At 39.1% G+C, this 27,305-nt stretch overlaps 1 protein-coding gene across 5 annotated transcripts in view; it reads left to right on the top strand.

Annotated features, from left to right (window-relative positions):
* The window catches only part of LOC126095349 (transmembrane protein 131), a 345,609-nt gene that overhangs the window by 307,768 nt on the left and 10,536 nt on the right, over window positions 1-27,305 (top strand). For 3 of the 5 annotated variants that reach the window (XM_049910154.1, XM_049910153.1, XM_049910156.1), the window contains exons 21-24: window positions 13,189-13,713; window positions 15,836-15,963; window positions 16,338-16,461; window positions 21,514-21,839. In XM_049910154.1, coding sequence (XP_049766111.1) covers window positions 13,189-13,713; window positions 15,836-15,963; window positions 16,338-16,461; window positions 21,514-21,839 — 1,103 coding nt within the window. Of the gene's footprint in view, window positions 1-13,188; window positions 13,714-14,938; window positions 15,015-15,835; window positions 15,964-16,337; window positions 16,462-21,513; window positions 21,840-27,305 lie in introns of those variants that run through there. The other 2 variants (XR_007521958.1, XM_049910155.1) reach the window with 2 other exon arrangements.

The following is a 27,305-nucleotide window of genomic DNA, read 5'->3' as shown; positions in this document are numbered from 1 at the left end:
AAAAGTTACATATTGTAGGTGCCCCCTATGCCAAATACAATTCACTCAAAAATTGTATAAATTATTTTTGTAGTAAGCTTAATGTGGCCTAAACACACACAGAACTCATCTTGCCCATATCAGTCACAAAAACTGAGTTACATGGACACAAAAATTTGAAAAATTACATGAAAAACATGGATTTTCTAAGTGTGGTAACACAAATGAGACAAGTGATATCCAAGCCACATTTCAAACACTGCATAAATAGACCATAATATAATATGTGGCAAAATTTCAACTTGTTATTGCAAGGCATTTGCGTACAATAAAAGTTGACAGAGATGTATTTGATTACGTTTCTTTTAACACGATTTAGCAAGTAATAGTGATGATGCAGACGGCTTGTTTCAGATAAAGCTGCAGCAATTGTTGGGAACCATTAGTCAACAGAAAGTTAAACAGTGGTAGTTTTCAGGGACAGAATGAGTCATTGTTAGGCAGGAACGACAAATGAAACAAACAACAATTACAGGTTACTTACGTTTTTAAGATTCTAGTTCAGACTGGTCAGTACTGTTGTGGAAAGTCAGTTTGGAGGCAGAAGAGTGTGCTAGTGGTGCTTTTGTTCAAACAAGTTGCAGTATTGGTAGAGCACAAGCATCTGAATGTCATAAATCAACATATGGAACAAAATGTGGCCTTCGCCTTGTACTGTATTATCTGGATGAATCGGACTGAGATTTGTTGCTATGGAAATCCGGGATACACCCTGTGGGCACAAGAAGTACAGTTCCAGGAAACTTTAGTGTTTGTTATCATCATATGAAAGTGTTTCTGGATAAGTATTCTTTCCTACAAAGAAGTTGTTTTGATCCATTTTGGATTCATAAGAAGACAGTGAGGTGTAGCCTCATAGAAATTGATATAACATGAATATTGAAAGTGTCAGTGCATGGGACTTAACATGAAACCAGGACATAAGTTATGTTGCAGGTGTGTTACACTGCTAAAAATGAAGAATATTCTGATAATTTACATGACAGTGACGAAGCGTATCAGCCACCTACAACCTCAGTGGATGAGCAATTAAATACTTCAGTGACTGCTCTTGGTTTGTCTTCCATGAAAACACACAAAGTTGGGAAAAAGAGACAGGCCCAGCTATGGTAGAAGAAAACTACAAGAAGCTCAAATGGAATTAAAACACAAAATAGCTGACACGCTAATGATGGAAGAGGAAGAACTATCTGCTCCAAAGGAACAGAAATCATGCCAGAAATGCTCTGATTTGGACAAAATTGTGCATGATTTGAAAGAAAAATATGCCATATCCACACGCCAGAAAAAAGTAGCTATTCTTACCCTTTCACCTTCCAGCTGGTCTATTGATTACACTGCAAAGGAATTCAGTGTTTCTACATATATGTTAAAGCAAGCTAGGAAAATAAAAGCAAAGCAACCCAAGGAGTGCTTCCACAACTTCAGCAGGCTCAGGGTAAGTAATTGAGTTCAGAAATAAAGGTGCTAGTGTCGGAGTTTTATGAAAATAATAACTATAGCCAAATAGTGCCTGGAAAAAAAGACTATGTAACGGTGAAAACGGGAAATGTACATGTACAGATGCAAAAAATACTGTTGCTATGCAACATATCAGAACCATATGTAGAATTCAAGGAAAAGTATCCCAATACCAAAGTAGGTTTAACATTTTTTTTCAATCTTTGGCCAAAATGGGTTGTGCCTGTAAGTGCGAGGGGCACACACAATGTTTGCGTATGTGAGACCCATCAAAATGCTAAGCTGATGTTTGCTGCTATAAACGATTCTGGTCTGGATTAAAAAGGTGCAATGAAGCTGCTAGTGTGTGACATCAGTTCCTACCAGTGCATGATACACAGGTGTGAAAAGTGTCCTGGTAAGGCAAATCTTGCAGAACACATGAATAACAAATTGTATGGTGAACTCCTTATGGATGACAATGAACTTGTTTTTTTTATAAACAATGGACACATATGGATCACACAAGTCTTGAAACAAAGCAAAGTACAGTGGAAGATTTTGTTAAAATGTGTTGTCAAAAAATGGACAAATTGACCACGCACAGCTTCACAGCAACAACACAATCGGCTTATCTCCAGTTTTGTAAGGATAATTTGAAACAAGATGAAATTATAGTAAAACTAGACTTTTCTGAAAATTATGCATTTATAGTTCAAGATGCCATCCAAGGATATCATTGGGACAACAGTCAAGCAACTCTCCAGCCAGAATGAGATTTTCACTCAGCAGTGGAGTGTGCGCTGATATGAAACTTCCTGGCAGATTAAAACTGTGTGCCTGACCGAGACTCGAACTCGGGACTTTTGCCTTTCGCGGGCAAGTGCTCTACCATCTGAGCTATCGAACCACGACTCACGCCCGGTCCTCACAGCTTTACTTCTGCCAGTATTTTGTCTCCTACCTTCCAAAGGTCCCGAGTTCGAGTCTCAGTTGGGCACACAGTTTTAATCTGCCAGGAAGTTTCAACTCTCCAGCCCTTTGCAATTTACTACAGAGGTGAGTCAGGTAATGCGTCTGTCATGAACCTATGCGCTTTTAGTGACTGTTTAATTCATGATGCCATTGCAGTTCATGCCCACATTCGCACTGTCATGGCATATGTGAGAAACAAGCTGCCTCGCATACATTTTGCGAAATACTTTAGTGATGGGGCAGTTAGTCAGTACAAAAACTGTAAAAATCTCAAAACTTTATGCATGCATTACAATGATTTTCAGATTCACGCAGAATGGAATTTTTTCGCAACAAGTCATGGTAAAAATGTATGTGATGGTATTGGTGCTACCGTTAAGCGCATGGCATCACGAGGTAGCCTGTAGCACCCTACAGAAGGTCACATTCTAACACCTCTTTGATTATTTACCTGGGTACAGAAAAATACCTCTGGCATACAATCATTCTATGGTTCAAAATATGAGGTGAAATCAGTTGAAGATTTACTAAAAAGCAGACTAGAACACGTTAAAACAGTTGCAGGCACAAGGAGCCAACATCACTTCTCTCCAGGGGACTCTGACAACCAGGTTGCTATGTTAGTGCTGTTTTTGATGACAAATGGTACTTAGGATGTGTTGCAGAGTGCTGTGAAGCAGAAGGTGGTGTATTTGTGAACTTCATGGCACCAGCAGGACCAGCAAGATCATTTCATTGGCCACGTTTGGCAGACAGGTGTTGGATTGACAGTTCCAGTTCCTACCACAGTGTCAGGAAGACAGTACAATTTGCCACTCAATGTACAGAGTACAGTAGCTAAAGTGTGGGAGAACTTCTGTTCGAAGCACAATCGATTGGTTTTTAACAGTTAAGGTGCAGTAAACATTAATGATAGGTTGTGTTAATCTGTCTATATGTTGTTGCTTAGTGATTAAACAGTTGTGGGAGGGGATAAGAAGAGGCAGAACAATTTATGACATGTTTTTACAAAATTGTGTAGTGAAACAATGGCCACATCACCAAATGCATCTGTCGACTTCCATTGTACACAAATGTCTTGCAATAACATGCTGAAATTTTGAGATATATATCATTATGGTCTACTTATGCAGTGTGTGAAATTTGGCTTGGATACCACTTGTCCCTTTTGTGCTACCACACTTGGAAAATCCATGTTTTTCAGGTAATTTTCCAAATTTTTGTGTCCATGTAACTCAGTTTTTGTGACTGATGTGGGCATGATGAGTTCTGTGTGTGTTTAGGCCACATTAAGCTTACCACAAAAAAATTTATACCCTTTTTGAGAGAATTATATTTGGCATAGAGGGCACCTACAATAAGTACCTTTTAACGTATTACATTTCTTTAATCACATTTTGGAATTTTTATTTTCTTCAGAAATATGTTGTTGGTGTTTCGATTCATGGAGTGTGTTCTTTAAATGGATGTTACTGGGTTGTAAAAAATTCACTGGACTGTGCAGAATAGTTCCAAAGTTATTAAGACCTGAAGTTGAATCTGAAGATAGACTGCTAGACGTGGGTTGTAATTTCTGGGTCACGCCACCTTCTTTCACAAGTCATAATTCTGGAACTAATTGGCAGGGGAAACTAATACTTTGTACACGAGTGTTTCACACATGGTAGAATTAGTGTACTGAATTTCAGTCATATCTGAGACTATGAGCTGGAGCCCCTGGTTGAACTGACATGGAATGACCTTTAAGCATGAGAATGGTGCCCTTCAAGGGAATGTTGTTAGTGTCATGGCATTCACCATTGCAATCAGCAGTATTTTGTCCACAGTCCAGCATTCTATACTGTCTTCCTTGTTTGTGGATGTCTTCTCCATCTTTTGTGTGTTCCCCAGCCTTGCAACAGCAATTGCATTTGACGATCAAGCAAGCGGTTGGAGAAATGCTCTAACACCACAGGTTTAAATTCATTTAGGAGAAAACTGTTTTTGTTGATTGTAATCACTCCTGCTCTCTCTTTTTCATTTGCCTTCTTTAAAACTGGGGTTTACTATGCTCACTTGTAGGAAAACAAGTGAAATATCTGGACCTCACTTTTGATGAGAGGCTCACGTGGCTGCCACACCTTACATAATTAAAATTATGATGCCTCAAGACTTTAAACATCCTGAAATGCATCACTTGTAGGTCTTGAGGAGCCGACAGGACACATCTACTTCAACTTTATGAGGCAGCTCCAGATAGGAATACCAACACTGTAGGAAAAGGCAGACGGCTACGTACCGTAAAGAAGTTAGGTGAATAAATTATGCTAATGAAATGTTAAGAATTCATCATATTTTTGTATATTTGGACCCAGAACTCTGCCGAAGATCTCTAATGTGAGATAGGCTAATTAGAATTAAATATGATGCACAATGATCCGCTTACGTGTCAGTTACTAATCGGGTGCCCATACAGTTTTAACACAATAAACAGATTGATATGGGTTTGTAATGAAACTGTTATTAGTTTTTCTGGTGCACCTGCATAATTCTAACACAGCAAAAAGTAACATTAAGTGTGTTTATCATGGTTGGAAAATGTATGTTAAATAGGCCGGTCTCTATTGTTTAGAAAGAACAAGTGCATAAAAAATAACAGGGCCTCTTTATTACAGCAGTGATATTGTAATATTGTAATATTTGCTGAATTCCTGATATGAGCTTCCTTTGGACTTAGTTGATTAAGGCCTTTTTATTAAAATTTCTAAACTTACTTGATGTAATTTTCTTGTGTAAGTACTTATAGATGTAAACTGCACACACCAAACATGTAGCTGGAGCTGCTTATGCTCCATTTCTAAGGGGATAATGGAAAAACTCCACTGATGTCTCTCTAGTCGCTATGATGGATTCTTGAGGTGTCTCTGCCACTGGCAATGTCATTGTTGTCATTTAACAAAATTTACATTTCCTCTCATTGAATTTTCCAAAAGATTTTCATTCTGCCACGCTCTTTTCATGATGCTCTGCGTAATTTTGACATTTCCTTCCAGTCTTCAATGGTGACATTCATGACAGCTTCTTTTGTGGATGCTTCAACTGCAGATAGGGTAAATTTATTATTATTCCTGGCAACATAACCTTTAACTTGGGCCCATATTAACTCTATTTTATTGAAGTGACAGTGGTTGTAGCCTAACAACCGTATGTCCATGTTCTTTTGACAGTTCGTCGATTTCATATAGGGGGAACAATATCTTATGGAGAAATATTTTTTCCTTAATTTCCATCTTTTTGAGGTCATCACTTGCATCAATGTTATGATGTGAAACAAATCGATCATTTCCTCCTTTCAGTTTGTCATGGTAGGTGCCTTTAAACAACAACTGAATGGTAAGGAGCATTGTCTAGAACAATTGTTGACAGTTTTCCAAGATTTGGTTCTAGTGAATCTTTGAACCACTTTGCAAATGTAACATGGTTTATGTCTTCATGATAATTTCCTGCTTTCTTTGATTCAGAAAGCAGGAGACTGTTTGTTGCTGTGTCGTCTGTCCAGCCCTGCTTGACAACGTGACCAGAATTGACTCACATTTCATCAAGTCACATCACTTTGTCAATGTTTGTGCTACATATGTCCCTTAAAAGATTGGAATTGCCATGCAGATACATCCTCCCTCTCCATCAACAGGTCACAGTCACAGAAAAGTCCATAGTGAAAGCCAAGGGTGCTAACTGTGGACAAGATGCAGGTGCCTACAAAAAGTCCTGCTTCTTTAAGTGTGACCAATAACTTCTTGAGTGCTGGATTTTCCTTCCTGCAATAATAATTACAAACATGACAACAAATTGCATCCTCTGCAAATGAATTGATATTGGTAATTCGTTTATCCAGACAATGTTTTTCTGCAGGGGTGTTAAGTTTTGATGGTTCTTCAGGTTCCTTTTCTTTGTCGAACATTTCCTTCCCAATCATCAAATCAGTTTATATTCAAAGCTTCAGCAGTTCTGTTGATCCCTTTGGTAATGGAGAGCAGCAGGCCTTCATTACGTTTTTCATTCTCAAAGCAGGCACATAACGCACACACCATTTATCTTGACTGCATTCGTATGGAAATTTCCTTGACAAGAGAGTGTCGTTAAACTTTTCCATTTATAACTTTTGACGAACTTTCAACTGACATCATTCAGTACCACATAATGAATAACAGAAACAATGAATAAAAGAATAACTATACAACTGTATAAACGAACACACAAAAAGTCACAGGATTCAGCAGTAACACAAGGCACCAAGCTGGATGCAAGCAGGAACTGTTGTATGGGGTAAAGATTTGGCAACTTTGGGGATTTGATGCAGCTGTAGACCCTAACACTTTCATTGCCGCTGTCAGTCCTAAAGTAAAGATGAGAAGTGCATGGATAAAATGAGAGGGGAGAAGTTGTCATTAGTAACATCCGTTGCCTGGCACTGAGATGAAATGAAATCATGTTAATTTGTCTCTAGATACAGCACCACCTTTTTACACACAGTTTCCTTCTGCAGTGAGAGGGACCCCAGTTGTACAGTGCCTGTGATGTACAAACATTTATATCCAACTTTTGGAAGAATAACATACCAGTTTACTAATCAGAGGACAAATCATAATTTGAGTGAAGGTTTGCCCTGTGTTTTAAGTGATAATACTGAAAATACAAAGTGGCTATTACACTTTCGCTTCTCTACCCAGCTCACCGTAAAGGTGTTTGAATGGAGCAACTAGTTTGCTCCACAAGATCAAGGCTTGAGAAAAGTTTTAGAATTATTTTTGTTGCCCTTGATACATTTTTGCTCAGATTTATTGCACTTATTCTTTTTAAGTATTTTTTTTGTTTTAGTATTACTTATTACAGTGACATCTCCACTTTGTGTTCGGTTAAGAGTTTACCTCACCATTATGGAATTGTCTGTATATTGTCTGTATATACTAATCCTGAATTTGAACCTTTCCGTGAAAATAACTGTTTATTGTTTGTCCAGTTATACAACTCCTCGTGGACCACACCTTATGCATCAAATGATCCACTCTGCTTTTTGGTTCTGGATTTTATGTGGAAGTATAAACTTTTACATCTACTCTTTACTGTGCAATCCACCTTGTGGTATTTGGTGGAGGGCACTTTGTGTATCACTGTCACTCCCTCCCCCCAATCCCAATCCTGTTTCAGTCGCAAATAAGTCACATGAGAAGAATGATTTCCGGGAAGCCTCTCTGTGGGCTCAGATCTCTCTGATTTCATCTTCGTGGTCTTTTCGCGAGATACTCACAGGAGGAAGCAATATATTTGTTGACTCTTCTAGGAACCTACGGTCTCCGAACTTTAACAATAAACCACCCCATTATACAGAATGCCTCTCTTGCAGTGTCTGCCACTGGAGTTGGTTGATCATTTCTGTGACACTGTTGTGTTTACTAAAAGAATCTGTAATGAAATATGCAGTTTTCTTTGGATCTTCTCTATTTCCTCTATCAGTCTCATCATCACTAATTATCACACTATCCAAAATATTTTGATTATTCAAAACAATCCCTACACTGTAACACAAATTGTCAAATGATTTTCCTTCTGTTTGATTAAAACATTTGGCAAAACTTCAGCGCACTTTCTGCAATTATAAATCATCAGCAGCAATTGAGTGCACAAAGGATTTCCTTAAATTTTAATTCCTTTGCTTTCAGACTGGCACTTAACTGGCCATCAAAGCTCATATGTTTCTGCACTTTGGCATATTTTTATAGAGAGAGGTTGATGTTAGGTGACGTAGTTTAGTTACTTAAAAATGCCATGAATCATAATTCGATCCCCCACAGTCAGTTTTACAATTACAATAAACTTTGTCAGTGAAAAATGTGACAACTTCCTTGGCATTCACATGATTTCCTTAAGCTACTTTTTTGAGCAACCAATAAACACCCTTCCACTTTAGGTGTGGTCTACACAGTCTGCAGGACCAGAGGCCACTGAGCAGGATCTACTGGCAGGTTGACATCCTTTACTCCAACTCTTCCCATATATGGGGAAAAAAAAAAACCAGACGTAATACATGTACAACACATGCTGTACATCTGACATAATGGTCATGAGCCTAAAATGAGGTAAATTTGAGCTTACGTGGACTGGTTCTGACAATGTTTTCTGCTGCATACTGTCCATAAATATTATTAGTACCCTTATCCACAAATGGAATAAGGGGATGGGAAGATAACTTTGGTACACTACATACGGTGTGACATACATTGCGTAATGGCTCACAGAGTGTAGGAATAGGTGTAGGTAATAAACTTTGGTAACAGTTTGATAGGTTTGCATGTTTTGCAAGTTAGCTGAATTTGTAATATGTAGATAAACATTTGCTTTTTACCATACAAGAAATGCTCAACATTTTTGTGACTTGTGTCTATTTAAATGCATGTAGTTTGTTGCAGTTTTTTTTACAGCTTACATATGTATTCATAAATTATTGTAACCCTACATTTGTTTGAATTGAAATTTAATTGTCTTTTATAAGAATTATTTGTTAACGGAGAAAAATATGGTAGGCGAGTTCTGGCAGAATGTAAATACTTCAGGAGTAAAGAAGACCTGCCAACAAATAACAGAAGCCTTGGGGCATTGATAGGCAGACACAAAATAGAGAAACAGGAGCTTGGGGGGTGGGGGGTGTAAGTGCTGTGGATTGAGGCAGCAGATTTGCTGGCTAGGGATGCAGGAAGGAGGGTTGGCAGGTGCACAGGCAGGTGCTTGGAACCAGGTGCCATAGGCATGCGGTGCATGACAAAGTTAATGTGTGTTGGAAGGGGATGACAGGAGAAAGGAGGGGTACAAGGTGTGAGGCTAGTGCAGGGCTTCAACCTTTGTTCATTTAGTGCCCCCACATCCCAACCCAACAGTTTCCCTTGTTCTGTCCTCTCACCTGTCCCTAATCCGTGGCACCTTCATCGTGTCTGTACCACATCGACACCAGTACCCATGTATCACATACCTAGCCCAAGCACCTGCCACCCGTACCTCTCACACTCCTAGACAGCAAACCTGCTGCCTCCCTCCAAGCAGCTTGCAGGACCCCTCTTCCAGCCTCCCACCTGACACAATCCCCCAACCCACCCTAGCCCACATGCCGAAATGCAGTCCCGACATTGGGTGTTCAGCCGGCATAGTGTAGGAGGATAGGTGTGTGTGTGTGTGTGTGTGTGTGTGTGTGTGTGTGTGTGTGTGTGTGCATGGGGGGGGATTGTGAAAACTAGCAAGTTTTCTATCTCATTTGTGTGTGCCTGTTGACGGCTCAACGTTTCTGCTGTTTGGTAAGGATCTCCTTTACTCCCAAGGTATTTACATTCAGGAAGAAGAAAAAATATACATAAGAAATGAGAAGTGTTGGAACTTCAACATTTACCCCTCATGAGGTTAAAAGTACACGATTTAATATCCTAGTAACCTTTGGTAAATAGTAAAGTACTTCTGGTTATGGTGCATTACATAACAGACCATACCATAAAGGACAAGACTGACAGCTATTGACCTATCCCAGAAAAGTCCATAGAGTATGGGGTTGCACACTTGATAGAATCATATTAGCCAGAACTGAATTTTGAGCTAGCTTAAATTCACATAAATGTTCACTAGTGATAATGAAAACAAAAGACGCTCGGAGTGTTGTGTGTGTTTGAAGGAGGCAGACATGCAGGCACTCTAACTTGATGGATACATTTTATTAAAAACACACAATGAAACATAACACCTTTTTGCATTTCTGGAACAAGCAGTTAACATGGGGTTTGTTCAAGCAGCACTGACAGTTTGTAAACTGGTTCATCTGTGCATGCATGGCTTGAAACAGTTTGGTATTTTTGTGGTGCATGAAGGCTCAGTCTATGTTGTACGAGGGCAGTTCAATAAGTAATGCAACACATTTTTTTTCTCGGCCAATTTTGGTTGAAAAAACCAGAAATTTCTTGTGGAATATTTTCAAATATTCCCGCTTCGTCTCGTATAGTTTCATTGACTTCCGACAGGTGGCAGCGCTGTACGGAGCTGTTAAAATGGCGTCTGTAACGGATGTGCGTTGCAAACAATGGGCAGTGATCGAGTTTCTTTTGGCGGAAAACCAGGGCATCTCAGATATTCATAGGCGCTTGCAGAATGTCTACGGTGATCTGGCAGTGGACAAAAGCACGGTGAGTCGTTGGGCAAAGCGTGTGTCATCATCGCCGCAAGGTCAAGCAAGACTGTCTGATCTCCTGCGTGCGGGCCGGCCGTGCACAGCTGTGACTCCTGCAATGACGGAGCGTGCGAACACACTCGTTCGAGATGATCGACGGATCACCATCAAACAACTCAGTGCTCAACTTGACATCTCTGTTGGTAGTGCTGTCACAATTGTTCACCAGTTGGGATATTCAAAGGTTTGTTCCCGCTGGGTCCCTCGTTGTCTAACCGAACACCATAAAGAGCAAAGGAGAACCATCTGTGCGGAATTGCTTGCTCGTCATGTGGCTGAGGGTGACAATTTCTTGTCAAAGATTGTTACAGGCGATGAAACATTGGTTCATCACTTCGAACCTGAAACAAAACGGCAATCAATGGAGTGGCGCCACATCCACTCCCCTACCAAGAAAAAGTTTAAAGCCATACCCTCAGCCGGTAAAGTCATGGTTACAGTCTTCTGGGACGCTGAAGGGGTTATTCTGTTCGATGTCCTTCCCCATGGTCAAACGATCAACTCTGAAGTGTATTGTGCTACTCTTCAGAAATTGAAGAAACAACTTCAGTGTGTTCGTAGGCACAAAAATCTGAACGAACTTCTCCTTCTTCATGACAACGCAAGACCTCACACAAGTCTTCGCACCCGAGAGGAGCTCACAAAACTTCAGTGGACTGTTCTTCCTCATGCACCCTACAGCCCTGATCTCGCACCGTCGGATTTCCATATGTTTGGCCCAATGAAGGACGCAATCCGTGGGAGGCACTATGCGGATGATGAAGAAGTTATTGATGCAGTACGACGTTGGCTCCGACATCGACCAGTGGAATGGTACCGTGCAGGCATACAGGCCCTCATTTCAAGGTGGCGTAAGGCCGTAGCATTGAATGGAGATTACGTTGAAAAATAGTGTTGTGTAGCTAAAAGATTGGGGAATAACCTGGTGTATTTCAATGCTGAATAAAACAACCCCTGTTTCAGAAAAAAAATGTGTTGCATTACTTATTGAACTGCCCTCGTATATTGTGAGGAGTACTTCACTTGACTGAGCATCATTGATTGTTTGTGTGCAGAAGTAGCAGAACAATTAATAAGGAACAGTTTCATTATGGATGCTAACAGTCGTGTGACCGTTATTATTCAATAAGAACTGCATTAACTACAGTGTAAAAATGCTTATGTGATACTTTTAGGGGGTTTACTTACTTTATTTAACCCTCTCTCATGTGAGACATAACAATATTTCACAACAGAAAGCTCACAGTTGGCCCCAGGATGCCATATGTTTGAATACTCCAGCTAGATGAGCACTTGAAAATGGCAATGTAAGCCGAAACAATCAGGCTTGTTGTGCAAAAATATCTAGAGTCAGTCAGATAACATAATGTTGCAAATTTGTGAAATATGGGTGAAATATTTGTTTCCTCTTTGCATTGTAGTATGCAAAGTATACTGCATTCAGATTGTGGCTTGATTCTCTCCTTCAGTGACTGCAAAAATGCACTTATAAATGACAACTTGTCACTCCTCATGTATGGGAAATTGATGTGACATAAAGTAAAGTCAATTTTGTCCATGCAATTTTTTTACTAGCGATGTTTAAATTATTCTAGTTTTACGTAGCTAACTAGTTAGTTAGCTTATTCATTCGTTGCGTGTTACTTGGGACATAATTGCAAAATCTTACTGTAATGTGGAATGAATTAGTTCCGGTGTACCTTCTCAGTAAAGAATGGCAACATGATGACTGTGTACATTATTGTTTTAAGATATTTTTTCAGTAATTTATTCCTCAATTTGCTCTCTCTCTCTCTCTCTCTCTCTCTCTCTTTCTCTTGTCAATGGCAACTTTATAATGTCAGGTGACATGGTGCTAAAGAAAGTGTGGGACTAGTGGGGAGCCATGTGGATGAATGAGACTTGTTGTTTGGAGCAGTTTGAAACCTTAGAGTATTTCAAACAAGTGCCAACTGTTCATGAGTTTTGAGAAATCCTTGTCAAACATCTTATGTTAATCTGGAACAAACGGTAGTAATCAGTGTCACAGCTCGAATGCTATTTTTGCAGTGTGCATGCATGTGATTCTTTTGGACTCTGCTTGAACAAATCCATATTGAACTAGAATGGAGTGGAACACTAATGAGAAATATGTGGAATTGGAAGTGACAAATGTAATTTTTTCGTGGCTGAGTCAGCAGAGCACTGTGCAAAGGAAAAGACACAGCTGTTCTACTGGCTTAACTGATTTATGGGTGCCTTATTTATTTAATGTGTAATAATGAAAGATCCAAAGATGGAGATAGCTTGCTTTCTGGAAGCTATTCATTGTTAGCTTCTCTGTCAATTGTCCTTTTTTTAAATTTATTCATGTGATATTTGTGAATATTGATTTGTGTTTCATGACAAATCTTTAAGTGGGGAGGGAGGGTGAAAAATTATTTATTATTTTAATTGTGATGTGTCAGTGATACTCGGTAATTTTTATTTGTGTCTTTCTTTTTTGTCATGCACAGTTGTGTCACCAACTACGCTGTCTCCAACCAACACTGTGCCATCATCAAGCACAACAACAGTATGTTGTCCTCTGTCTCCACCAGCAGCTGTGACGCAACCTAATGTAAGCCAGAAATCACCTCCAATACAGCCACCATCACCACCACAGACACAGCCACAGCCACAGCTGCAATCGCAGCCGCAGCCACAGCCGCAGCCACAACCACAACCACAACCACAATCACAGCCCCAGCAGAGACAGCAGCCACAAGTTCAGCCCTTACCAGTACCTTCACCTGTACCTGTCCCTGCACCAGCTGCCTGTTGGGGAGAAAGCAAAGCCACATTTAGTGATGTTGTGGCACGCAATGAGAGTCCTCTGTACTCAAGCATCGTAGCACCGAGGAAGCAGAATGAAGCAGCTGTTAGTTCACCCACAGCATCACCTGAAGACAGAAAAGGCTCACCACCAGTTTGTGAGGCTCAAGTTAATCCAGAAGCAGGAGGCATCACAAGCAGCAGTTCTGGCAGCGGTTCCAGTTTAGGTGAGTCTAATAACGAAGAAGGAAGTGGAATGAGCATTATTACATTGATTAACTTTCTTAAAATTTTGATCATTTTATATAAAGAGATATTAATGCAAAATATAATCTTTCTGTTCTTGCATGGTCTGTCTCCGTGATTGTGTTTAGTTTCTTCTGTTGGTTTATTTTTAATTTTCATGTATCAATTTTATATATATATCACTTGGATGTCATTTTATTAACAAATGTTTTGCTAGGTTACTTACATCTGTTGCTGCCAGCCATTACATTTTTGTCCCATTGTTCCCTCTGATAGTGTTTCTTATGTAGTCAGTTTCTTTCCTTGGTGCTGTACACATTCTGGACATCGAAGCACTTCTGTTCAGGGGACCCACACCTGGGGCAAGGGGGTGTCCCCACTGCCCCCCCCCCCCCCCCCCCCCCAACTCTCAGCAAAAGGAAAACATGTAGTGTGGTAAGAAAGTGATTTAAAAGTCAGTAATATGCAGGTTTTTTTAGGAGGGTCAGGACAGGAACTTTTTTATGGCTTCTTACAAGACATTTTTTGTCTTTCAGAATATTAAAAATACTAAAGTACTCCATACCCCCAGGTCTAATGCCCTCCACAAACCATTATATGGGTGCCCTTGCATCAGCTACATGTGGACGCCCACGCATCTGCTGCATTTTGTTTCTTATTATTTGCTTTATGGGGTGATGAGCAGGAGTTGGAAATGAATTCTTGATGTCTCCAAAGTTCTTTTTTTGGTTGCATCCTCTTTTGTCCAAAGTTGTCTCTGACAGATTGAAGAAAACGCATCAAGTCTCACAACATAAAATTCCTAATGTAGTAACAGAATTTTCTTATTCTCTATGAATGTCATAATGACATGTTACATACATCAAGAATAAAAAGACACACATTCTCTACAAAATAAACTATTTTAATTAGTAGGAAAGGAAGTAACTTATTTAAGACATTGTTTTCATGCTGAAATGTAACAAACAGTACAGATAATACTATTTAAGCATATTCAGTTTTTGATTGAAGCTTCAGTTGTACATTCTACAAAGCAAATTTTAAATAATTTTCCATGAGCAGTTCATATCGTAAATCAATGTTTTGTTACATGAAGATAAATTATAGATGGTGAACAAATTTATTCACTTTCATAGTACAGTTGTTCAGATCATATAGTCAGCTGGGTACAACACCTAACCTTAATTTCAATATTTCGTATTTTAGCATGGCTGTTGGTCTTCGCCCTTCGAGCAGCCTCGCCATCAACAGAGAGATGTGATATGGCATCATATAAAACTTGGTAATTCAGTTATACTTGTGATAGCCAGATAGTCATTTCTGGGGTAAGAAGTATGTGGTTCTCAAAATTTTAACTTCACAACCTGCAGCAACAGAAAATAACAGTACAAGAGCTTAAAAGAGGTCTTTTTCTTATGTAAAGGCTCCTTATGTTAAATCTTTGTCATTTTAAACAAAGCCCAATGAAATTTGACTACTATGTTTAATCCACATTATCAGTCTAATGCTGAGCATTTTACAACTATTTGTCAACGTTTCCATCTTGGTACTTCCAAACATAACCCACTCATATGGTATTTATGTTTTTTTGTTGATTTCGTGTAGCTTTTTAAATTTTGGTGGTACCAGAGCAAAAATTTTAATATCAATTTGTACGCTATATGGTTGACAGTTCATGAAAATACTGCTATAGTATAGAGCGAGAGTTTGAAATTTAACAAATCACATAAAATCATAAAAATAATTTCAGTTGTAGCTTAAACTGATTGGAAAAGTATATTGATAGGGAAGGTTCTAGTAGATTGCAGCCCATTGATGAGAATTTAACCAAAGGTAACAAATATATTCCATTGTTATCTTTACATTGCATTAGTTTAACAAAATCAGAAATCACCACATACCACTAACAGTTACAGGACTGTTTTTCTCTAATTCTCTGTAAAATTTGTCTTTTAATTTTCCCTTTAAAACAAACAAATGAAGCTTCAAGCAAAACTGAATGCATTAGTTTTAAAAAATTTTATGTACCAATTATGTTCTATATTTTTCCTTTAATTTGAACTGGATGGCTAAGAAGATCTATTCCCTGTGTAATTTTTTCAGGACCAGTTGGCTCAAAACCACGCTCTTGCACATGGGATGGTAATAAGGAATTCCAGGCAGTGTCACAGCACCCTAATCAGGAAAAATCAGTCCCATTCTTAGACTCTTTTACTGACCAAGCACAGCAGGTAAGAAAGCCAAAGGATTTTTTTTTTCTTTTGCCAACACAGTACACAATGAAACCAAAGTGTATTATAATGCAAATGTGATCGATATAAATGAGACATAGTGGAAACTTCCATCTGTTGCAATCTTTACCATTTATAGGCTAATATGAAAAATTATATGCAGACTAAACATGCCCTGGGCACACTGCAGTTCATCTATTTCCTGAATGAATTGCTTCATTCAGTTGTTTATTTTATAATTGGTTAATAACACTTTGTTTCTCTTGAGCAGATACCATTACTTTAATTTTCCTAATGAAATCAGAAATTTTCTGTGTGAATTGTCATTGTGACACTCAGAATCAGGCTGACTGTGTGGTCTTCAATACTTTCAGAGTGATGACAGTCTTGGTGGGTTGCCTTATACAGACAGCTCATGGGAACAAGACAATACTGTAGCAGCAGTGTTTGAGGATGGCATCTCAGAGGAAGCTTCTCCAAAATCACCTGTTATGAGTGGTTAGTATAGAAGTGTTGCAAGACAATATTTTAAATGAAGTAACCTTTATGCCACAACAAAAAATTTATGTAATGTGATTGCTTAGAAATAACTGAAAAGAAATATGATTTGCTATCTTCACCTTTCAGGCTGGGTTGTTACAGTGGCAGAGTTAACTAACTTGTAATATAAAGAAAGGTCTTACCCTAAACCAGTCTGTAGTGTTACATTACAGATCATAATGAAGTATGTCACCATTGTGTAATTGAAGTATATAAGACATAAATGCAAAATTTTAAATCAGCTAGAAACCCACTGATTTAGTCATATTGTGCAGAGAAGAAGAAATTGTCATTGGGATGTTTGTATTAGACATAATTATGAAGCTAAGATTAGTCTTTACCTACCATATCATCATTAGCTTTCCTTATTTAAAATGATAAGCATATCATCAACTACCCACCACTCTTAAGTTAAGATCAGCTCATGTAAAATTTGTGGGAAAAGAAACAGCATGGAATTTGAGCACGTTGTAATATGTGCCTTAGATGTACCAGTCCATCAAGTTTGCTGACGATGGCAAATGCCACTGGATTTGGTGAATTCATTGTAACAAAGCGTGGAGTTTGCCAGGACTGCCGTGTTATTTAACATACCTTTCGCAAGTTTCAGAGTGGTAAAACATTGCATGTTTCATGTACTGCAGATTTTGTATTGACTGCATCATACAGGCATCTCTTTGAAAAGGGGGAGGGCGGTCAGGGAATAGCCCCAACCTCAAGGTGATCAGTGTGCCAAAGAGCTAAATGAATGGAGTGGCAATGGTCGCAGCATCTGTAGCATTATTTAGGCTGCACATGGCAAGCACCACAGGGAGCGCTCAGCCATTGATGGTAGAGTTTGGGTTTGGCAAAACAGGGGATCCTGAGTTGAGAATTTGTGTGTGCCTCCAGTCCACTATTTTTGCAAACTCCAGCAACAGAACACTTATACAATGTTGTATGTCACAGGAATGGTGGTCTTGTCTGAACTGCCTAAATTATGAGGATGATAGAAATTTATGTATTTATTGATTTATTGTTTTTAAAAAGGGAGAAATGGCAATGTCTGATGACCTGTGCTGATGTGGTTGATGGCTATTAATGTAAAACAACTGGAAGGGGAAAACCTGTAGTGAACATGCCACACCCTAGGTATGCCTGATTCTTCCTGAGTTGAAATGTATTTCCCTAGTTGCTTTTGGGACAGTTATACGTCCTACAATATCAAGTAAAAATATTACCAGCAATTCAAGTGGGCTAACACTTAATCCAACAAGAAAAGTCACAAGTTCAGCTCTCCTGGGTACACACTAGTTAAAATAAAGTGAGATAGTAGTGACAGAGCACAGAATGATTGTCAGAATGTGTTTTTCATATTAAAGAAAGGAGGTGTACATTAAAAAAGCTTGCACTTTTTTATTTAGAAAGAATGGTGCAAGGGCAGCAAGAAACCTGGAATTCGTGAAACACCTACGAAATAGAATTTTACTTGTAGAAATTACCACAACGTACCTAATTACACTGCTACAGAAAGAAAAACAGCAAATAGACTATATAGTTGTGATGGAACTGCACAACACCTTAAATTTTAGAAAATGCATTGTAATTTGCAGGGATATAATAGAAAAAGATCTATAAACAATTCTTCTTCCTTGTTAAGGAAAGAACATGGGAGTTCTGAGGGGACAAAATGGGGGTATTTGGAATTTTGCCTCTTGAAAGTAAGTACTGGTCAACCATTCAGCCTCTTTCTAATTTAATGAAGAAGTACCATATTTACCCGATTATAAGACAAGGTTTTTTTTCCCCATATTTGTCATTTGAAATATACAGGGTGGTCTTACTCTGACCGATTAAATTACTACTGTTGAGATCAACTTTTTTATGTTGGGTAACAGGTTAGTATAGGGGTAGTCTTACATTTATAGATGAAGCTTTGATGGTTGAGGTCACATGAAGATATGTTTTGAAGAATTTGGAATTTTTTAACAATGAATTATTGTTAATTATTCTTCTGAATTGATTGAAGAAAGTTGTCACAGAAGTAATAATACTTGTTAATTAGCTCTATTAATGAAAATGTAACATTGATTTTACCAAGATACCTATACTACTATGTTAAAACAAATGGTGGTTTAATGTTGTTACTAAAATTCTCGAATAGTTCTTGACCAATTTACTTCAGATTTGGACATGATACTTTCACAAATATTGGATGGACATGGGCTACACATTGTTTTTAAATATATGTGGTGTACAAATATCTGTATACTCTGTAAAAAAGAAAAATTGTTAGCAAGAATCTCGAAAGTACTTACTTACTTAAAATTTTTATACAATTTTATAATAAATGTTCAGTGGACATGGGATACATATCTTTTCAGTCTCTCTCTCTCTCTCTCTCTCTCTCTCTCTCTCTCTCCCCCCCCCCCCTCTCTCTCTCTCTCCCTCCCTCTCCCTCTCCCCCCCCCACTCTCTCTCTCTCTCTCTCTCTCTCTCTCTCTCTCTCTCTCTCTCTCTCTCTCTCATTAGCAAAAAGAAAAGCTCTTGACCAATTTACTTCAAATTTTTATATGATACCCTAATAAATATTAAGATAGACATACTATGGCCTACATACTATTTTTCATATATTTAATTTATTACTATATAAGTGTCATACACGGTACCGTACTGTGATAAATATTCAGAAGGATATAGGCAAAATATTGTTGTAAACAATTGTGTACAGATTTTCTGTTAAAACTGACTGCGAGAAAGAAAATGCTGTGCCATGGTTTGCTCTGAAAATGTGTGGTTTTGTTTTCTTTCTCATAGTCAGTTTTACCTCCAATAACAGGGTATTTAAAACATTACACAAATTGTTTCTCCCAAATATATCGTTTCTACTTTAGCTCTGTGCTGGTTTGTTTTCTTCCTAACAGTTGGTTTAACAGAAAACAGAAATATTTATGTATAGCTTATTGGCTTACTATTTGAATTGTCTATAACTTTGTAATATCACCTGTTTGCTGATTGAAACTATGCGAAATACTTCTATTGAAGGCAATATCCTCACACTCACAGATCCAGCAGCAGGAGAGATCTCTCATGCCCTGTATACCAGTGATCCGAACTGATTTTCGCATTAATTTTAAGCAACTTCAATTCCCAATCAAAGATTGGACAGAGAGAGGCAGGAGAGGAAGGGAGATAGAGAGAGGGGGGAGGAGGAGGAGACGGGCAGAAGGAGATAAGGATATATATCAAATTCACATCAATATTTACCAGTTGCGAAGTATTGCCAGTTTTGCTAGTATCGTACATTAGTAAAAAAAAAAAAGTAACTATTTTCATACAGATGATGAAAAAAAGATCACAACTAAATCTTTTTTCTGTAACCTGCCTTCTCGTTTGTAGTAGGAACTGAATTGACTTTAAAGTTGGACAAATACTGTACAGTAGTATACATTCCTGCAGAAAGCTGTAGAAGTCTTGATAGGGACCAGTGAGATACTAATGTGTTTCATTCAGCAATGTTGCCAATGGTCACCAGGAAATATGACAGGAATGGAAGGGGGTGTGTCAGCTGCTGGTTCTACGCACAGACACGAAATCCTCTGTGTATTCAGAATAAACAGCTACATTCTCCTGTCCCATTGTAACCACGATGTTGGACATCGCAACATATTTGGAAGAAACAGTAAAATATTTGAGACAGCCGAGATTATAAATTTCATTTCTGCTCATTTCACTTGCAATAATTTCTGTGAGGTCCCACCGTAACCATTGTGACAACCAACTTTATAATTTTCATTGCTGCTTGTATACAGGAATACACTGCCCCATTTCTCACCTCTCATTGGTTAGGGGAAACAATCATCCCAGATAATGACACCATTGGTGGTGATGAATATGATGATTAAAAATTGTAGTAACACAGAAAACTGGTTTAGATAGTACACAAAGAAGGAAGTGAAGACAAAAATTAATGCAAACCATTTCTTTTTGTTTATTTCTCCCTGTAATGTCAAAATATAGACAATCAATAAAAGGCATAAGTTTAGAATAGGTTTTTTTAGACATATCCTTTATAGCAGTGAAACAGTTTGTAATTTTGATTGGTTAGAATATGTTAAAAATAAAATTTTCTCACAGCACCTCTTTAAAAAGGGAATCATCTTATAATCAGGTAAATACGGCAACAAACTTACAGCACTGGTGAATTAAATGAAGAATAAGCAGGTAATAGAGTGACTGACATATAAAATATATTGTAAAAAGGTAATGGTTAACTGCAGAAGACAATCACTCATGTGTTCACCTTCAACAAAATCATTGTTCCCCTACAGATACATCATGGCAGAGTGTAGCTGTTTAAAAGTGTATCCCAACATACTGTACTCTTTAAATGTTCTGATGCCAATATTCAGACACATTGTTATGCCTTATAAGGACTAAGTAAGTTGCACAAATTGTGGGAAGGCCATCTGAAAACCTAGCACATCATGTATATTGCCGTCATCAGCTGCTAACTGTGGTGAAAGCCAGTGTCTGGAGTCAGGATTAGATATGATGAATATCTGGGAAATGAAAGTGATAACTTGTCTACCATATTATTAAGCAAGAAAGGCGTGTAAAGTGTAGCAGCCATCCATGTTTTTGGCATAATTTAAAACTATAGTGAAGAAGCCAGTAAGAAGTTTAGCACATTGATGTGGTGGTCAATGATACAAGTGTGAAAACATGCACATCTGAACAGTTAATAAAATCTCTACTTATTATTTGTTCACATCTGCACAGTAGGCTGACAAATCTGATGACATTTCTACCATCTCTATAGACTAATAAGCTTTAGGAAACCATGAAACCGCTGCTGGCATGGGTAAGTCCCCCTTTGCTTGTGTTTGCAAGAAATATGTTTTAAAACTTAATCATTCCCCTGCACTAAAAGGGTGATATTGCTGGGGATGGGCACATGTGAATGTTTGTGTTGGCTGATATCACATACTACTACTCTACTTTCATTATTGTATTTTTTTGTTGTTGCAGCAGACTCTTGGCCGATGATGGATGCATTATGGAAGCCACTTTATACACCACCACAGCCATTGGAAAGCCACAATGATTCTCTGTTTTCTGATGTTTCTGTGACAGCAAAGAACAAAACAGATCAGTCATATTCACCGTGGGGACCAAGTAACTCACTTTGTATTGGCTCTGTATGGTCATCATCAGCATGGTCAACTGGCCCTGGCCCAGTTGCTCCACCACTGACTACTCCAGCACCCATCCTCCCTCCAGTAGCACCTGTACATGCACAGGGCAGCACAGACGGCGCTATTGAGGATGAGCCACCATCTTCCGGTGATCTTGATGTAAGATTTGTTACATTCTCATACTCTCATGCCTGTTTAACATATGAACATACCTGTGTGTGTGTGTGTGTGTGTGTGTGTGTGTGTGTGTACGTATAGCATATGCAGTTAAACCTCGGCAGCAAATTAGAGACGATTCTTCAACTACAATGGTAACCAAGGGATGAATCAACATTACTAGTGCTCAACTGACTGTCAGCATCCTTTCCAGTATGTCATATCATTTCGGAGATGCGGTGAAGAGTGAGCACATTTGAATTATTGAAGCTTGAGAATTATTCCTACCTGTACATTGATCAGCATTGTACCAGATAGGTATCCACTGTGGTTTTCTATGATGTTATAATGAACATTAGCCATATCTCCCTACCCCCACAAACCATGGACCTTGCCGTTGGTGGGGAGGCTTGCGTGCCTCAGCGATACAGATGGCCGTACCGTAGGTGCAACCACAACGGAGGGGTATCTGTTGAGAGGCCAGACAAACGTGTGGTTCCTGAAGAGGGGCAGCAGCCTTTTCAGTAGTTGCAGGGGCAACAGTCTGGATGATTGACTGATCTGGCCTTGCAACACTAACCAAAACGGCCTTGCTGTGCTGGTACTGTGAACGGCTGAAAGTAAGGGGAAACTACAGCCGTAATTTTTCCCGAGGGCATGCAAGCATTACTGTATGGTTAAATGATGATGGCATCCTCTTGGGTAAAATATTCCGGAGGTAAAATAGTCCCCCATTTGGATCTCCGGGCAGGGACTACTCAAGAGGACGTCGTTATCAGGAGAAAGAAAACTGGTGTTCTACGGATCGGAGAGTGGAATGTCAGATCCCTTAATCGGGCAGGTAGGTTAGAAAATTTAAAAAGGGAAATGGATAAGTTGAAGTTAGATATGGTGGGAATTAGTGAAGTTCGGTGGCAGGAGGAACAAGACTTTTGGTCAGGTGAATACAGGGTTATAAATACAAAATCAAATAGGGGTAATGCAGGAGTAGGTTTAATAATGAAAAAAAAAAAAAATAGGAGTGCGGGTAAGCTACTACAAACAGCATAGTGAACGCATTATTGTGGCCAAGATAGACACGAAGCCCACGCCTACTACAGTAGTACAAGTTTATATGCCAACTAGCTCTGCAGATGATGAAGAAATTGATGAAATGTATGATGAGATAAAAGAAATTATTCGGGTAGTGAAAGGAGACGAAAATTTAATAGTCATGGGTGACTGGAATTCGAGAGTAGGAAAAGGTAGAGAAGGAAACATAGTGGGTGAATATGGATTGGGGGAGAGAAATGAAAGAGGAAGCCATCGGGTAGAATTTTGCTCAGAGCATAACTTAATGGCTAGAGGACAAATGTAAGGATGTAGAGGCTTATCTCACTAGGGGTAAGATAGATACTGCCTACAGGAAAATTAAAGAGACCTTTGGAGATAAGAGAACCACTTGTATGAACATCAAGAGCTCAGATGGAAACCCAGTTCTAAGCAAAGAAGGGAAAGCAGAAAGGTGGAAGGAGTATATAGAGGGTCTATACAAGGGCGATGCACTTGAGGACAATATTATGGAAATGGAAGAGGATGTAGATGAAGATGAAATGGGAGATACGATACTGCGTGAAGAGTTTGACAGAGCACTGAAAGACCTGAGTCGAAACAAGGCCCCCGGAGTAGACAACATTCCATTGGAACTACTGACGGCCTTGGGAGAGCCAGTCCTGACAAAACTCTACCATCTGGTGAGCAAGATGTATGAAACAGGCGAAATACCCTCAGACTTCAGGAAGAATATAATAATTCCAATCCCAAAGAAAGCAGGTGTTGACAGATGTGAAAATTACCGGACAATCAGTTTAATAAGCCACAGCTGCAAAGTACTAACACGAATTCTTTACAGACGAATGGAAAAACTAGTAGAAGCCGACCTCGGGGAACATCAGTTTGGATTCCGTAGAAATACTGGAACACGTGAGGCAATACTGACCTTACGACTAATCTTAGAAGAAAGATTAAGGAAAGGCAAACCTACGTTTCTAGCATTTGTAGACTTAGAGAAAGCTTTTGACAATGTTGACTGGAATACTCTCTTTCAAATTCTAAAGGTGGCAGGGGTAAAATACAGGGAGCGAAAGGCTATATACAATTTGTACAGAAACCAGATGGCAGTTATAAGATTCGAGGGACATGAAAGGGAAACAGTGGTTGGGAAGGGAGTAAGACAGGGTTGTAGCCTCTCCCCGATGTTATTCAATCTGTATATTGAGCAAGCAGTAAAGGAAACAAAAGAAAAATTTGGAGTAGGTATTAAAATCCATGGAGAAGAAATAAAAACTTTGAGGTTCGCCGATGACATTGTAATTCTGTCAGAGACAGCAAAGGACTTGGAAGAGCAGTTGAACGGAATGGATGGTGTCTTGAAAGGAGGATATAAGATGAACATCAACAAAAGCAAAACGAGGATAATGGAATGTAGTCGAATTAAGTCGGGTGATGCTGAGGGAATTAGATTAGAAAATGAGACACTTAACGTAGTAAAGGAGTTTTGCTATTTGGGGAGCAAAATAACGGATGATGGTTGAAGTAGAGAGGATATTAAATGTAGACTGGCAATGGCAAGGAAAGCGTTTCTGAAGAAGAGAAATTTGTTAACATCGAGTATAGATTTAAGTGTCAGGAAGTCATTTCTGAAAGTATTTGTATGGAGTGTAGCCATGTATGGAAGTGAAACATGGACAGTAAATAGTTTGGACAAGAAGAGAATAGAAGCTCTCGAAATGTGGTGCTACAGAAGAATGCTGAAGATTAGATGGGTAGATCACGTAACTAATGAGGAAGTATTGAATAGGATTGGGGAGAAGAGAAGTTTGTGGAAGTTTGTGGCACAACTTGACCAGAAGAAGGGATCGGTTGGTAGGACATGTTCTGAGGCATCAAGGGATCACCAATTTAGTACTGGAGGGCAGCGTGGAGGGTAAAAATCGTAGGGGGAGACCAAGAGATGAATACACTAAGCAGATTCAGAAGGATGTAGGTTGCAGTAGGTACTGGGAGATGAAGAAGCTTGCACAGGATAGAGTAGCATGGAGAGCTGCATCAAACCAGTCTCAGGACTGAAGACCACAACAACAACAACATAATTTAATCATAGCTAACACTTGGTTCAAGAATCATAAAAGAAGGTTGTATACATGGAAGAATCCTGGAGATACTAGAAGGTATCAGATAGATTATATAATGGTAAGACAGAGATTTAGGAACCAGGTTTTAAATTTTAAGACATTTCCAGGGGCAGATGTGGACTCTGACCACAATCTATTGGTTATGAACTGTAGATTAAAACTGAAGCAACTGCAAAAAGGTGGGAATTTAAGGAGATGGGACCTGGATAAACTGACTAAACCAGAGGTTGTGCAGAGTTTCAGGGAGAGCATAAGGGAACAATTGACAGGAATGGGGGAAAGAAATACAGTAGAAGAAGAAGGGGTAGCTCTGAAGGATGAAGTAGTGAAGGCAGCAGAGGATCAAGTAGGTAAACAGACGAGGGCTAGTAGAAATCCTTGGGTAACAGAAGAAATATTGAATTTAATTGATGAAAGGAGAAAATATAAAAACGCAGTAAATGAAGCAGGCAAAAAGGAATACAAACGTCTCAAAAATGAGATCGACAGGAAGTGCAAAATGGCTAAGCAGGGATGGATAGAGGACAAATTAAGGATGTAGAGGCTTATCTCACTAGGGGTAAGATAAGTACTGCCTACAGGAAAATTAAAGAGACCTTTGGAGAAAAGAGAGCCACTTGTATGAATATCAAGAGCTCAGATGGAAACCCAGTTCTAAGCAAAGAAGGGAAAGCAGAAAGGTGGGAGGAGTATATAGAGGGTCTATACAAGGGCGATGTACTTGAGGACAATATTGTGGAAATGGAAGAGGATGTATATGAAGATGAAATGGGAGATATGATACTGCGTGAAGAGTTTGACAGAGCACTGAAAGACCTGAGTCGAAACAAGACCCCGGGAGTAGACAACATTCCATTGGAACTACTGACGGCCTTGGGAGAGCCAGTCCTGACAAAACTCTACCATCTGGTGAGCAAGATGTATGAGACAGGCCAAATACCCTCAGACTTCAAGAAAAATATAATAATTCCAATCCCAAAGAAAGCAGGTGTTGACAGATGTGAAAATTACCGAACTATCAGTTTCATAAGTCACAGCTGCAAAATACTAACGCGAATTCTTTACAGACGAATGGAAAAACTGGTAGAAGCCGACCTCGGCGAAGATCAGTTTGGATTCCGTAGAAATGTTGGAACACGTGAGGCAGTACTGACACTACGACTTATCTTAGAAGGAAGATTAAGGAAAGGCAAACCTACATTTCTAGCATTTGTAGACGTAGAGAAAGCTTTTGACAATGTTGACTGGAATACTCTCTTTCAAATTCTAAAGGTGGCAGGGGTAAAATACAGGGAGTGAAAGGCTATTTACAATTTGTACAGAAACCAGATGGCAGTTATAAGAGTCGAGGGGCATGAAGGGGAAGCATTGGGAAGGGAGTGAGACAGGGTTGTAGCCTGTCCCCGATGTTATTCAATCTGTATATTGAGCAAGCAGTAAAGGAAACAAAAGAAAAATTCGGAGTAGGTATTAAAATCCATGGAGAAGAAATAAAAACTTTGAGGTTCGCCGATGACATTGTAATTCTGTCAGAGACAGCAAAGGACTTGGAAGAGCAGTTGAACAGAATGGACAGTGTCTTGAAAGGAGGATATAAGATGAACATCAACAAAAGCAAAACGAGGATAATGGAATGTAGTCGAATTAAGTCTGGTGATGCTGAGGGAATTAGATTAGGAAATGAGACACTTAAAGCAGTAAAGGAGTTTTGCTATTTGGGGAGCAAAATAACTGATGATGGTCGAAGTAGAGAGGATATAAAAATGTAGACTGGCAATGGCAAGGAAAGCGTTTCAGATGAAGAGAAATTTGTTAACATCGAGTATAGATTTAAGTGTCGGGAAGTCGTTTCTGAAAGTATTTGTATGGTGTGTAGCCATGTATGGAAGTGAAACATGGACGTTAAATAATTTAGACAAGAAGAAAATAGAAGCTTTCGAAATGTGGTGCTACAGAAGAATGCTGAAGATTAGATGGGTAGATCACGTAACTAATGAGGAGGTATTGAATAGAATTGGGGAGAAGAGGAGTTTGTGGCACAACTTGACAAGAAGAAGGGACCGGTTGGTAGGACATGTTCTGAGGCTTCAAGGGATCACAAATTTAGCATTGGAGGGCAGCGTGGTGGGTAAAAATTGTAGAGGGAGACCAAGAGATGAATACACTAAGCAGATTCAGAAGGATGTAGGTTGCAGTAAGTACTGGGAGATGAAGAAGCTTGCACAGGATAGAGTAGCATGGAGAGCTGCATCAAACCAGTCTCAGGACTGAAGACAACAACAACAACAGCCATATC

This window comes from Schistocerca cancellata, chromosome 8, assembly GCF_023864275.1.
Source record: "Schistocerca cancellata isolate TAMUIC-IGC-003103 chromosome 8, iqSchCanc2.1, whole genome shotgun sequence".
In the NCBI taxonomy this organism is placed as follows: domain Eukaryota; kingdom Metazoa; phylum Arthropoda; class Insecta; order Orthoptera; family Acrididae; genus Schistocerca; species Schistocerca cancellata.
This window is presented reverse-complemented; position numbering and strand designations above follow the sequence as displayed.